We start from the raw sequence: 15,940 nt of genomic DNA, 5'->3' as shown, positions 1-15,940 counted from the left end.
AAAAGATCAAGAAGTTCAGGGCAACACTGGAACTATGCTTGCAGACTAAGAAAGTCACTTTACAACTGTTGCAGCAGACAGTGGGTCAGCTAAACTTTGCATTGAGAGTGATTCCCATGGCACGCCCATTCTCCCGCTCAATTGCACAAGCCATGAAGGGTCTGCAGGAAAAGCATTATCGCACACGGCTCTCTGTTGAGGTTCGCCAGGACATGCGGATATGGATGGCATTCCTGGGGGACTTTAATGGCAAAGTACTGTGGGGTGCCCCCGCGCTGTCCTCAGCTGAGTTAGGTTTATGGACTGACGCCGCAGGCAGCGTGGGGTTTGGCGCGATTCTTGGCAGGAAATGGGTGGCGCAAAAATGGCCAGAATGGTGGGAGGAGAGCGGGCTGACGGCAAACATTGGGTTCATGGAGCTCTTTCCAATCTGGGTGGCATTGAAAGTATGGCCTGGAGACTTGGCCAACCGCGCAGTGATTTCCTGGTCAGATAACATGACCGTGGTGGAATGCATCAATCAGCAGGCGGCGAGGTGTAAATTCATATTGCGCTTGCTGAAAGAGATTGTGCTGTGTTGCATGAAATTGAATATACATTTCAGGGCCAAGCATGTCCCAGGGGTATTAAATAACGCAGCTGACGACCTTTCTCGCTTTAAGATGCAGGTATTCAGGGACCACCTACCGGCTGCAGAGGCCTCCCCAACTCGCTTCCCATCGTCTCTTTGGCAGATTGGTGCCCCCAACTACACGACCACGTGGCAGCCAGCCTAGCGCCAAAGACAAGGAGAGCTTACGAAGGGGCGTTCAGGTCTTACTGTAACTTTCTGGGGCATGATTGGGTGAACAAATGGGATCTGGAGGCTAGTTTCAATAGGTACCTGAGCAAGTTACACAACCAAGGGCGCACGGCGGCGACAGCTAGCAGACACAAAGCAGCAGTCTCCTTTTTCGCACGTGCCAAGGGAGTTAGGGATCCGACAAACAGTTTCCTGGTCCAAAAAGCGTTGAGAGGGTGGCGGCGCTTGCAGGCACCCACTGCCGATGGTAGGAAACCGATAGGTTTTGAACGATTGTCAGCAGTGCTCCTCGCCCTGCGGGACACATGCAGTTCTATGACCGAGGTGGTGTTATTTAGGGCTGCTTTCGCGCTGGCATTCTACGGGGCTTTCAGGGTAGGGGAACTGGTGGCGGCCAACAAGCTAGATAGGGAAGGTGGCCTTCAGCTGCGCGACGTCAGCATTCAGGACAACACGATGCGGATTACCATTCGTAAATCCAAGACTGATCAGGAGGCCAGGGGTCAGACTCTGATCTTACACCGGGCACTGAATAACCCGTGCTGCCCTGTGTTACATGTGGAGGCGTTAATTAAGCAGCGCGCACGGGAGTTTGAGGGAGCATTGCTTATGCATAAGGATGGTACCCCTTTGACCAGGTTTCAGTTCCAGAGGGTATTAGCCATGAGTATTGCCAAAACAGGCTGTGATCGCAAGGAATTTGGGACACATTCTTTTCGGATAGGCGCAGCCACTGAGGCCACTGCAAGGGGGTTAAATGTCAGTAGTGTGAAGAGGATTGGGAGATGGTCTTCCAATGCCTATAAGCGGTATGTACGTTTGCACATGTTGTAAGTGCCGGTCGCCGCCCCTCTCACGCCTGCCTTTTTGTCTTGCTTATTTCTAGTTTCTCGGGCCTGTGACGCAGGACGGGAAGTACTAAGGGACCGACGAGACCAACCATCAACATCCCGGCAATGGCAAGAAGACAAACGGAGGAGAAATGTAATATGGGTAGTCGGTCACTCGTATGTAAAACGTGCTAAACCAATTTTCCTTGCAGGAGCGGGTAGCAGGAGGGCGGAGCTCGGGGGTTTCAATGTCTCTTTCCATGGCAGAGGAGGGCTTCGCCTCAGTCAGCTTAGGGGTTTCATGGCGGACCTACTCCAAAGACACACCTCACCACCTTCAGTGGTCATCCATCACCTGGGTGGGAATGATTTAGTGGATCTGGGCAGAAGGGTTCTTTTGGAAGAAATCATCTCAGCGGCAGGGTGGCTGGCGAAACTGTTACCGGATTGCACTATTGTGTGGTCACAGTTGATACCGAGGCTGCAGTGGAGGGGGGGAGAATCAGTTAGGGCGTTGAACCACTCGGTAAAGAGGGTCAACAATAAACTTGACTAGCTATGTCGAACGCCTTACCTACAGAGCATACCTCATGGCTGTATATGGGGGGAGCAGTTCTATGTGCGGGACGGGGTCCATTTGACAGAGTCAGGGAATGCCCTATTCATAAGGAACATCGTAGCATGGGTAGAAGGTTTTGCCAGGAGGATATGACCTTTCAGTGTAGGTTTTGGGGGGGCCAGATAGTCGGTCAACTATGCTGGCCTGTGGCGGTAAGGTCATAATCGGTGAGCAGCAATTTAAGGTCCTTAGGTGGGGGCGGCCCCATTCACGAAAGGGGTCGCCCAGGGGGAGGGGCCATTGGTCTCTCCCAGAACTTCAGGGGCAGGATATCCGCTTGCTTGGGTGCGGGGGAGGGGAGTCAACGCTTTCCTCAGGCTGGTAGCCACCCCCCACATACACTATGCACTATGACGCTAAGGGCGCGAGTGTAAGGGCCCTCCTGTTATGGTTAAATGGAGTTAACGGAGCGCACGAGGGTAAACGGGCCCTTGTCGCGCATGCGCATCTCGGACGTGAGAGCGTAGCTGGGTAAAAGGATCTGACACCGATTAGCGACCTTGCCGTAGGACAGAAATTATTAGTAAATGCAAATTTAATATCAGGATGTTAGATTCGGTTAGGAACACGCTGTATTAGAGATTTGTTAAGGTTAGCCCATCATACCTGTCAAAATGGATGTAAATCTAATGTTCTGAAGTTTGCATTTTTAATAATTATGTAAATGTTTATTTTATCAATTTTTAATTTTGTTTCATATTTTAATAAATACGGCCGGGGGGTCTCGGGCTCGAGACTCCCCGCCTTCCAAAGAAAATTCTGTGTTGGATGTTTGAATGTGTAACGGTGTTCTGCATGTTATGGCGGGGGGTGGCCGGCAGTCACAGACCATGTAGCTTGCTGGGAATTTGCCTCGCTCTTTGTACCAGAATGGTGGTTTAAAGGGTTAGCGAAAAAGCACAGTTTTACCTCAGTGTTCCTCGGAAATATAGGACAAGCAGCAGTTAAACTAAGGCATGAATACGAATCGCGTCCACATCTCTCGACTTGGTATGGGGTTGCGATTTGGTACACACGCACACAAGGGGGGTGGAAAGAATGAAAATGCACCTTAGTCCATGTTGGCAGCTGAGCTGGCTGCTCGGAAGCGGTGCTGTGCATGGTGCCCCCTTGCCTTGCATGCCACCTGCTCGGAATGCCTCAGTCTGAGCTCTCATGCTCTAAGGTCCGCCCAGCTCTGGGCTCGGCGGCTCCCGGCACGCATGTGACTCACCGAATTACACGTGCCATTGTTTAGGTTTTCAATGAACAGCATTTCAGTCGCAATACACCTATAAGTATGTAACTGAGGGGACGGCAGAGACATGGAATGTAATAACAGTTTGCTGCTGCCCTCTGTGTAGGCGCACGTGAAGCCTGGTCCACCAGCCGCCATTCATAAAACAGAACGGTGACTGCTGTGGGAGAGAGGGTGTGAGCAACAGGTTGCAGGCGGGGAAGCAGAGTTAATTATATTTTAAGACTATCGCATGAACATCGGCGTCTGTGAAGTGTGTGCTGCAGGGATGTAGAAGGGAAAGCGAGGCGTCGATGAGGGGGTGCCATGCTGAGCCACGAAAACACTGCACTCTGAAACAAAACAAGCACTGTCAAATAAATAAGCTGCAAAATAAAGAAAACACGCATGAGCTGAGGCAGGCCAACAAAAAGAAAAGAGTGTTCACCAAGTATCCTAAATTAACATGAATATTAAGAACACATGTAACTCGGACAGTCCTCATGGGAGGTTACAAAATAGAAAAGGAGGGACTACTAAGCATATTAATCAATGCGAAGCAGGCGTTTAGGAAGGTCAGTAAAATGAGCCAATTAAAAAAGGGGCGGTGCTTAAAGCCCATTGAGATGTGTTGTAATCTTCCTTTTCTGTTAATTAATCAGATGGTACTTTCCACCCTCCCCCTGTACCCTTCCCCTGTTGGTATGACTCACTGGAGCTTGCCTTAGAATGTTGGCATCTCCCAGGCAGTCTTGGAGAGTGGGTGACAGAATAAAGACCGTTCTTACCTTATCTTGTTTCAAGAGTCTTACTTCACAACACCCATATTCTAGATACAGCATGTCTCGAAGAGACAACGCATATGATGCCTAGGCAAGACCTAAAAATATTCACAAGAAATGGGAAGATCTGTGATCTCGTTACAATATTGAAATCATCCCCCCCTCTTCCTGGGAGGAAATTTGGAATCCGCTTCTCCATCACAAATTTTCCCTCTACTTTACCAGTGCAAGTACTGGATGGTCCATAGATCTTTTTGATGCCTGCGTATTTGCATAAACTTGGTCTAATAGAATCTGAGTCCTGCTGCCATTTTGAGTCCACTCCTGGGGATTTAGATGGCCTAATTGTTTACTACAAACATATTGGACCCTTCTGGATGGAGATTGAAGAGACCCTTAACAAGATTTTTAACAATAAATTCACCATAAACCACATATTCATCTCCTTAGGACTCCCAACGTGTTCACCTGCCCCACCTCTAGACACCTGGGATTGATTCCTGCTAGATATATTGCTCACTATTGGCGTGAAAACCATTTTGGAAAATTAGAAAAATATAATAACATATTACATCACACACGGTGGGCTTGGGTTTGCTTTACAAGAAGGGCAGGATACAACATAACAATAGCGATTACAACACCAAATCCTCCTGGCTATTACAGGCAACACTAGATCTTTACCTATAAAAAAACAAGCTGTCATGAACATCAACCCCTATGCAACATATGTCCTGTAATTTCTTAAAGGGCATATCCTTGTCCCCCTTTTTCATTTCCATTTTTCCATATATTTCTTTCTATAGGTTTTTTTTCTGTAGTCAACTTTCTAAGTTTTGTCATCCTCTTTCCTGTACTTTGTTCTAACACACTCTATTCAGTAATGCCTTAAATACTCACTGAGGGTTTCGTGACGTAAAACGTTTTGCTACGCAATGGAATGTATTTACATATGTTGACCGTAATTTTATATTTGTATTGTTCTGTATTGTACTTCTCCAATAAAAAATTGTTGAAATACAAAAAAAAGGTTTTTGAGGTGGCATTGTGAGGCAGGTGGGATATAATCTCTTCTATTTTTAATAGAGGTTCTTATTAGCCTTGGTTTTGTGGTGTATTAAAATGTATCTGGTTTCACTGCCCTTCTACCATCTATGTTTGATGATGTGATTCTTTGGTTTGAGCATAAGGATTTGTTTTGTAAACCCTTTCATACTTGGTGAGGGAGGCAATTCGACTAGGGTTAAGCAGTATCAAGGAGGTGAAGTGTTTGTGATCCTGTGTTCGAAGACTGATCTGAGTATTCTACTGAAGTAAGGTCTTGTAGCGATGTTGCAGAGGTCACCTCACAGTCTTTTAATCGTTACCTGAATGCTCAAATGCCAACTCGAGGTGCTCATTATGCTACAGGTAGGTGAAGCCTTTCTCTAAGGTGTGTTAATTGAGAAATGCATGAGGTAGAGATCATTCTAGAGGAATGGGTATGGCTGGTGAGCTTTTAGGCATTTCTTCTTTCTTCTTCTAGGAGGAGAAGTCATGGAGGGTATTTAGGACTGTGCCCGTAGGCCAGGAAAAGCCTTTGTGGAGAGAACTGAACTCTTTGAGGGAGGATGGATTTTTTGTTTTATCACTCATGAAAGTCAAACCACATTTTGAAGTTACCAAGCATTATCAGTGGGGTGTAATAAAGGTCAATCAATGACTAGTCGCAGAAGGAGTCAGCGAAATTAGATTTGGAGGGAGGGCATCGGCAGATTAGCTGAAGAGAGAGAGAAAAGAGAGGAAATCTGATACTTGGCTAAAAGCACAACATTTTTCATATTAAACTCACTATTTCAAATGGATGATGCCTCTCTTACCTCATAAAATAAGTGCCTGTAATATCTGGTACAAAAATGCATACTGCCGGTGATACATCCTTGACTGGGTAAAAGACCGTCATCTGTGTCCAAATGGAATGAACTTTGAAAACCTGGTGATTCGGAGATCTGTCTCCTTTATTTATCCCATGGTCTGAAGAACTGTTACAGCACACAAATGATGGATGGAATGCTGACAATGCAAACATTCTCCCCCAGTCAAAAGATCTGGGTTGAATCTATCATTCTTTTGCCCACTACCCCACCCCAGTTTGGACCCAGCCATATGCAAATCAGTATTGACCCTGTGCCTCAGGGGAACAGTCCAGACTTAACTGCCAAGCCATCATCCACCACGGTGGTTAAAGTCACTGCCTTACAGCTGAATTTTGCAATATCAACAGTTTCAAGAGATTTCACTTGGTGAAGCCTACCATAGACATATTGCAACAGTAAATCTCAGACCATCTGGGGGCTTGATGTTACTCACTGACAACGGAGGAATCCTATTTAATACTCTCAAAATAAAGTTGCAATGTAACTCACTTGCTCTTCCAAGTACATGGTGTAGTCAAAAATATCTCCACAGCCCCTACTGTTGTCCACTGAGTTAGAAAGGTATCCACAACATTTATGTTCTCGAATACATTTTTGACATTCCTTTTATTTAGTTTGACATGCAGTAAGCAGCATTTCAGGTTTTGATGCATTCCACTCCAACCAATTGGAGCCCATCTACATTTGAGTATCTGAGAATGTTGCTCCTTCTTCTTTCACTTTCAATTCAACCAACTCATTTTACATCTTCTGCCCCCTATGAATATCACATTATCTACCTCGAAATAGCGACCTAAACATATGTTGTAACAATGATATCGAAATTTTAAATATTGTCAAGATAAGTTTAGAGTTACTATTAACTCTTCTGTGATGATATTTGGAGTCAGTATTATGATTTATATGTGTGTATTAATATTTTCCGTGTGATAATGTGGTGCACACTGTTTTCCTCTCCACATGAGGTCTCTATTTCTCAATTTTATGCTAACGTCAAGTCAGCAAAGGTAACATTTATGGGCCTAGTGGTTTTTTAGGTCGAGCCTTGGCAGCACATGCACTGCTCTGCGGCATGCTGTATTGGAGTATGGAATAGTAGCCCTGCCCACTCTCCGCCCATATTTGTCATTGGTTTGTGTTATTGTCCTTCATAAATGCTGGCTTCTGATTTGTTAATAAGCTTGTTAATCTTTCCTTTTACTTCGGTTATTACACTGTAGTCTTTTTCAGTCTGTAAGGACTATTTTCTTTAATGAGGTTCTCCTACTGCAAGCACGACATGCTTTCATACAAAATTCAGCGTGCCTTGAATACTTTCACTTTCCAAGCACTCCGGGACAATGGCGGGCGCTTCTTTGAATAGGTCTCGCATTTACAAGAGTTTGAGCTATTGGCATTGTACATGACAATGCCATTTATTTATGTGTTAATTAGCAAAACAGATAAATAAAAGGCATTGTCATGTACAATGCCAATAGCTTAAACTCTCGCAAATGCGAGACCTATTACATTGCAAATGCTTGTTCTGCTTTCTTTTTGCAATGAACATTCCAATGTAGCACATGCCCTTATCATTAAGGTATCACCATGAATGATCAGTTTACCTTTGTTTTCTCGCAGTGCCTGGTGGATGAAATCTGCTGCTGACTGGAAGTGGATAGTCATATCAAAAGTTGGGGAATCATGTGCCTCAATCCCCTTGTACGTGATGTTCATGCCCTCATAATATTCACCTCCCCCTTTAAATTTGCTGTGGGAGACGTTGAGAATGTGAGTAATGCACAACCGTGACAACTCCCGGCGATCAGCAGCTATATCCCTAAAGAGATAAGAATAAATAAAAAAACAGAAATAAATAATTAGGGTGTATTCCAGCTTGCTACAATGCTTTACATCTAAGTAATACAAGGTATCACATTCACAAAGTGGGTGGATGACTTGATTTTGTGCTGAGTGCCCCCGAAGTGGGTAGTGAATCTACTGTTTGTACAGTTTTTTAATCTGTAGGTTTTATAGTAGCTTTGTGGTTTTCATATATTACATTTAGTTTGCAGTTGTTTGTTTTATGTGCTCCCTGAAGCTCTAATTGATTGCACTATATGCACATTATAAATAAAATAAACACACACAGCATGTCATATCTATATCTACACGAAGACCAGACATTGACTTTAATGGAGTGTGTATTTACTATTCTAACTCCACAAGCACCTCAATCCTGGGAAAAGTTATACAGTGGACCAAAGCAAATATAACTGCTCTTTTAGTTTGATGCACCAGCTGGAAAGTACCTCCACACGACATGGACTGGTTCACATAGCCCAACTGCTGTTAAAAAAATGGTCAGTCTTGTTTTGTCAGGGCTTACCAACACTTTACGGACTGGTCTAGTCCCCACAGTGCGGGCTAAACATGCCTAGTGCCCCCATGTATATCAGCTCTTTCTCCCAAACCTATTAAAGGGCCAGGAAGACCGGCCTATAGGTGAGTGTACTAGATGGCATCAACTTTCATATGGGCCTTCCCCAGGACTGTACCGATAACTTCTCCTTAATGCCCCAGATCCTCTCCTAAATCCCTGGGAAAGCTGTACGTCTGATTTGGGAGAACTGGATGATGAGGAATGGGGGCCACAAGGAAGGCATTGCGCACACTAGCCATACATTCTAACCTCTGTCTCATTCAATTTTCCTATTTTCACCACATATATTATAGCCTGGATAGGTTTTAGAGGATGGGGCACACTCACTCACCTAGCTGCACACAATGTGGCGACCCCTTGGGATCCTTCTATGTTATTTGGCCCTGTCCGGTTATAAAAGCCTACTGGGCTTCAGTCCACAAACAGATTACATGCATACTGCAGGAAGTGGCAGAGCTATACCCTAAAGTGGCACTTCTTGGAATAATGGATTGTTGACTACACACCAAAAACCAACTTGGACGGGCCCAGGCTAGATAGCTGTCTGATACTGTGGTGCCTGGCCGAATGCTACCCCACTGTGCAGCGACACCGGATTACAGTGGAGCTCTTTTTTTATGTGAGTGTGATGAACTGGTGAAAGTTAAAAATACCTTATGCATCCTGTTCCCGAGGAGACCGGAGTATGTTCAGAAGCGGGCAAGCACCGTGACGAAAGTGTGACTATAGGGGCTCGCCCCTACCGGGAACAGATTAGCTGTGGAATCTCATAGTAACTTTTCTCAGCAGTGTATCTATAACAAATGGTTAGTCCACAGCATGCATAGCACATCTTAGTGTGTGTGCTAAAAATGCAAACACACGTGGTATGATTTTTACCACCCACTTGTTCACTGTTTTTATAACCACTTGCACATCAGTTAGGTTCTGAAGAAAGCCTTACAATTTTTTAATTTTTTATATAAGGCTGAAACATGTAGACCAGGGATAATTAAGACCAAATTCACTGGTCTTAAAAAATGATCCACATTCTGTTTTAAATGTACCCTCGGCCACAGGGAATAAAGTAATTAACAGTGGAATCCCCAGAGGTATTTTTAACTTGCACCACTTCATCACACTCATATAAAAAAAGAAAAAAACAGCTCCACTGTAATCAGATGTAACACCACAGCTGGGTAGCATTCGGCTACTCAGCTGGGAGCCCGATGATGAAGCATGACACCAACTAGGTTGGTGTGTGAGGGTTCTTTTAACAAACCTGTGTGTTGCCAGACACCAAAGTGTCGGACATCTATCTAGCTCGGGCTCGTCCAAGTTGTTTTTTTATATAGTTACTTAGGGACAGGGCCGGTCCTATAACGGTTCTAGCTTTCTCTTTTGTTCTTCCCATAGATACTACGCACCACAGGCTGTTTGCCGGCATTGGATACCTGGTAGCTAAATGGGACATTGCTCAGAAGTGTCTGACACTGTGCCTTCTGCCCCACCTAGCCACCCCCACCCCGCTAGCTACCTGGAGGAAAGAAGGTATAAACTTCTAATGCAATGCCAAAAAGGAGATATATAAGTGCCAAGAAATTAAATAAATAAAATTCACATTTATGAAGTACAAATGTATCACTTCTAAGGGTATCTAGGTGCTAGGGGGCCGTCACGGAGATTAAGAGAGCTATTGCCCAGACTCACATGATGCTGAGCTGAGCTGCTCCGGGCGATCGAACTGTGAACCCGCGCTCCGGAGTCAGCCACTCTGGCCGCAGCGCCACAGCTCTTCCGCACGTGAAAGTTAGGGAGGCAAGGTTCTCGTAGAATGGGCACACAGCTTTATTTTTGTTGTGATCCTGTTCACTGGGACTGTCAAGACAACACGTACTGTCTGCGTGGGTGAAGGGGGATTTATATACCAAGACAGCTACATTACTCATATCTCCCCCCTACCAGAGTGTAACCATAAACTGTTGATTTATAACATTGTTTTAAAACTGATAAAAAGAAGTATAAAAGAAGAATATGAAAAGGCAAAGGGATTCCTTCTCATGCATATTGCCACACCCGAAAGAAACACATCTATGCAAATTGTATACCCACACAATTGCTATTCAAATAAGGTCTCGTGCAAATAGTATGGCTCTTTCTATAATCTCAAAGCGCCATGGGAGTGCATAATTGGGTACAAACTCTAATTGTACACCTGGGCAATTTTGGATACCTGAGGATAGAGACTGTGGCCCACATGCATCATTGTGTCTTTTTGCATTTCTTAATTTGCGAAAAATAAGGAATCGCAAATTAAGAAATGCAAAATGATATGCATCAATATTTTCGGTATTCTTGTGGGATTCGGTAAAAATCGCATTTTTTACCGAATCCCAAAGAAATACCGATTTCTTAACTTAATTTTCGCAATTCCCATTGATTCCTATGGGCCAAAAGGCCCATAGGAGTCAATGGAAATTGCGAGTGGCACTTAGAAAATTTCATGGGTGCAGGGGGAGGTCCAAAGGACCCCCCCATGCACCCCTGAAATGTACTTTTCAGCATAAGTTACATACACACATGTCCTAAGGACATGTGTGTGTGTAACTTTACAGTTTAAAAAATGCATTTTTGTGCATTTTTAATCAATTTCACAATTTACCACGAAGTTGAACTTCGTGGTAATTTGCACTTCCAATTTTAAAAAACGCATATTTTTCTATAATGATGCATAGCATTTAAGAAATCGCACAATTGCGATTTCTTAAATGCTAACGCAATTTTAGAAATCGTAAAAAAGATGCGACTTCTAAAATGGCATGATGCATCCCAACAAGCACTTTTGCATTCGCAAACGGCCGATTTTAAGGAATCGCACCGTCTGCGACTGCAAAAATGCTTGATGCATGTGGGCCTGTATGCCATAAAGTGAGCACTGGGAGCGCTAAATTAAGACACTTTTTTGGGATGACCGGTGTTTTAAGTAGTTGAAGAGCTGGAGCAGTGCTATTTTATCACCATAGTAGTAAATGGTTGCTTGTCACATGAACTTTCAAGGCAAATGGTGCTTTTGGTTGGACATATAGGAGTATTTGTTGACATAGCTAAAATAAACGGCTGCAAAGAAGGCAGTAATATAAACAATGCAGCATAACATGAGTAAAACTCAACAGCACACTTCAACAATACTGTCAAAACAAAAGGTAACACAGCAACCACACTACTCAACAAAATCACATTGCAATAGTGCAACCCAAAACACAGCAACAAACATCAAAATGCCACACCACAGATATGTGCAGCCATTCTTGTCACACATTACCATCTCCAGAATCCTGCTTTCATAATGTAGAGGTTAAAATACAACCAAGGATATGAAATAGTGACAGTCACACATTTGCGATAAGTCCTGAATGCCTAAAATGAGGAACTTAAAAATCTGAATACTTTCATCTGATAAGCTCTTAGTTGTTGTATCATATCAAAATAAGCATAATGAGATGCTCAGTCAGTGACCTGGCTTAGCATGAGGGCCTGGGTCAACCGGTTTTATCTTGCCGTTGCAAATCTTTATCGAAGCTGCATCAAAAGCTTGCAATTCCAGGTTTCTATAAATATTTCAGTTTAGTTATTTGGTAGGGTACCAATCCTTACTCCAATGAGTCGTGCAAAGTGCTTTTGTACTATGTTGGCTATTAACCAGACACTGTTTTGTTTTGTGTTGTGTCTTTGATAGCCAGATCTCTGGTTACACTCTATTGGAAGGATGAGAATCCCTACGCTCCTCTAGAATGGACAAATGCAATGCATTTTACATATTTTTTTCAGGCAATATTTTTATATGTGGGATGGCTTACAATATAAATTCGGTAAAACGATGGCTAAATTAGCAAAGTTATAGTCAACATCTGTATACTTACCATTATGAGAACCCGCAAGATAATTAAGGACCTTGGGTGTCAGTATTATAAGAAAATAGTGGTCCTTCTATAAAAGAAAAATAGGGCTGTGATTAAAATAGACAAAAGTCAGTCCTATATTGATGCTGTCCAGCCGGACAGTCAATTTAATGAATGATCAATGCAAAAACAAATAGGAACACAACAATAAAGTGGGACACAATCCTGCGTCCTACAAAAACACAAAACTAATACATTTGAAAGAAACTTTTCAGGCAAGACAAAAGTAGACTGTGAGAAATGCAAATAGTTAAGACAAGCTTAGAGATGACAGCTATTGCACTTGTTTTATAAAATTAGATTAATGTGCAAGTTGCTTTAACAATGCACTAGTAGACCAGATATCGCAGTTCCGGGTCTGGAGCTCGGTGGCTAGTCTACTAGTGCATCGCCACCAAGACCTCAATCACAGCCCTTCCAAATTGTTAGCTGCTGCATCCACACCGTGACCCTTCCATGGTATTAATTCCAGGTCCGCACCTGAAGCGCATCCAGGCTTCCTCTGAGCCATCCTTGGTCTCGCGATCCCGCTCGTACTACCATACGAGGCACTAAAATTCAGGCTTGTATTAAATCCATCCTGATGATGATCCTAGTATTTTTTTAAAGGATAGCAACGTCGTCGACTTGTTAAAACAGCTTACACATTAATCTAATGTGATAAAACAAGTGCAATAGCTGTTGTCTCTAAGGTTGTCTTAACCATTTGCATTTTTCACAAGCTACTTTTGTCTTGCCTGAAACGTTTTCGTCCAAATGTATTTGTTTTGTGTTTTTGTAGGACGCAGGATTGTGTCCCACTCTATTGTTGTGTTCTTATTTGTTTTTGCATTGATCATTCATTAAATTGACTGTCAGGCTGGACAGCATCAATATAGCACTGACTCTAGTCTATATTAATCACAGCCCCATTTTTCTTTTTTATAAGGACCACTGTTTTCTTATAATACCGTTATTAGAAAGCACTTTAGTGAATAAGCACTCTGAAAGTTTTTTGTATTTTTATCACTGCTCCATTTTTTCTGTTGGACATCTGCTGTAGGGAAAGCCTGGCCACTGGGTTTATGCCGAAATATTATTATTAGTGTTGTTGTTATAATGGTAATGATGATGATAATAAAAATACTTGTATTATTTCAATGTTTTTACTTTTTCCTTTATGCTCAAAAACAGGACTTTATTGAATCAGTATTCACTGGGCATTTTCAGTTAGCAGTCATTGGAATGTGTAATATGGTAAAACAAGTAAACTTCGCAAATATTTTTCTTTTACATGGATTAGCTTTGGATATGAATTTACCATCACATGCGATTTACTGGCAAGTCTTTTATGATTAACTTTGAATTGCAGGATAAAGCACTTTATAACATTTGCACTTTATAGGCACATTTGACAGACTACCTCCTGTGCATGGCATCCCCCCTAGGTACTTATGCTCTGGAGCATCCGAATACATGTGGGTTGTGCTTTTCTAGTTTTATACCCCACTATTTGCATTTTTCAGATATTTACATTTTGTGATTTAAAGAGGCACGTGTTCTTTTTCACCCTTCTATCTCCCTTTCTTTCTCTCTAGCACGAAAAAAACTCTGATAAAAGGTATTGGATGAAGCAGATGAAACTCTTACTTGTAGGCTTTGTTTTTAGAAGTTTGTATTTATTATTGTCAAGCAATTCAATATAAAATGAAGGCCTTAACTATTTTTGAACCATGAACGTCAATCATAGTGGGACAACAGATGCTTGTCCTTCCTGTGGCCTTATTGCACGCATGCTGGCAGATGTTAACTGCTATTAATTGTGTTTTCCCCTTGATTATACCTTTCACATTAAACCCAGAGTTTCAGACGGGCAATTATTAGCTGATAATGTCCGGGGCGCCTAACCAACTCAGTGCTTCCCCTGTGCAAATGCACAATTTTTTTGTTTCTTTTCTCTCTATGGGGAAAATATTTTTCCCTGTGGAGTAACCCCTACCCTTACACCTCCTTCAAATCTTGGTGTGATCCATATCCCTGTCGATATTAGGAAAAAGAAACAGATTTATGCCAGCACTTGGCTAAGGTACAGGGGAAGTTGAAGAGCTTGTGAACATGGGTATTTACAAACTATGGGGCATATTTACAATGAAATGTCGAAGCGCGGAGCTGCACCAAATTTGACAGCACTGCGCTCCGACATTTCTAAAATGCAGGGATACACCGTATTTACAACAATATGGCACACCCCTGTGTTTTCTCTAGCACTGGTACTAAAATTAGATGCCTAGCGCCAAAGCAGGCACCCTTACGCCATGGTGCAAGGGTGCCTGCGTTGCAGAGAATGATTATTACAGTGCAGGGAGGCGTCACTTCCTGCACATAAACAATCCCTAATGGCTATTTGTTACTGCTATGCAGATTGCAGCATACATAGAAAATTCAAAAACAAGGAGAAATAAAAGTATTTCTCCTAATTGCACCATTCTAGTGCCTGGAATTACATGGCATCAGTTTTTGGCACTGCCTTAGATTCACGCCTCCTTGTAAATCTGGGGCAACGTAAAAAACGTAATGGGTGTTGCAGTGGAACGTCCACAGCAACACTCATTGCACACCCATTTTACGCAAAGACCTGTGTGAAAGGGTACCATATTTACAAAGCGGCGTTAAGCCACAAATAGTGGCTTAACAGCACTTTGTAAATATGGTGCAGGGCAAAGCGCCACTAGAACTTCAAAAAAGTGATATTCCAGTGGTGCAATCCCTTTGTAAATATGCCCCTAACATTTCCAAAAATGTTTGCGCTTTTTGGTTTATGGTTCTCAGTTGTGAGTTGAGAGAGCACAAGTTTGAAAAAAATGTATAAGTACGCCATATTTACAAGCACGTAGTTAGTTAACATGTACTTTGCACCAGAGTGTTTATATTTAGAAGTGAAATACACCGAGTGTCTTATATTCAGTGGTGAAATGCATAGAATGTTTAAGTAGAGTAACAATAATCATAACTGTGTGAGACTAATGTAGAAATGTTTGGGATGAATATGAAAACCTCATGTTCTCATGTTAAAGGAATAATGTAAGAGTTGAATGTAACTCTAAAACCCAGTATTTTGTGTAGGCCTCATGGCAATTCACAAGCAAATCTAAACGTGCTGCTAAAATAATGTGAGACAAGGTTGACATGGTTCTTTCAAAATGTACTATTGAACTTAGGGTTAAAAGTATATGCTTTATAGATGTGTTATTTTAGAAACGTATGCTAGTTAAGAATGTTTGCTGTTTAAATCAAGTCAACGTTTTAGGAGTGCAGGAACCTGCTGCATGTAAATCAAGTAGGCCAGAGCAGATAATGTCATGTAGTTTAAATCGTCATGTGCTCGTTAGAGGAGAGGTCGTGAGGTGTCCAGTATGGAGCTCTGAGAGTGTTTTAT

At 42.7% G+C, this 15,940-nt stretch overlaps 1 protein-coding gene across 1 annotated transcript in view; it reads right to left on the bottom strand.

Moving 5' to 3' along the window:
• The window catches only part of DUSP26 (dual specificity phosphatase 26), a 45,261-nt gene that overhangs the window by 13,480 nt on the left and 15,841 nt on the right, over positions 1 to 15,940 (bottom strand). The window contains exon 2 of the mRNA XM_078666178.1: positions 7,770 to 7,984. Coding sequence (XP_078522304.1) covers positions 7,770 to 7,984 — 215 coding nt within the window. The remainder of the gene's footprint in view (positions 1 to 7,769; positions 7,985 to 15,940) is intronic.

The sequence above is a fragment of the Lissotriton helveticus genome, chromosome 11 (assembly GCF_964261635.1).
Source record: "Lissotriton helveticus chromosome 11, aLisHel1.1, whole genome shotgun sequence".
NCBI classification, from domain to species: Eukaryota; Metazoa; Chordata; class Amphibia; order Caudata; family Salamandridae; genus Lissotriton; species Lissotriton helveticus.
The sequence above is the reverse complement of the archived record's forward strand: the minus strand, read 5'-3'. Positions and strand labels throughout refer to the sequence as shown.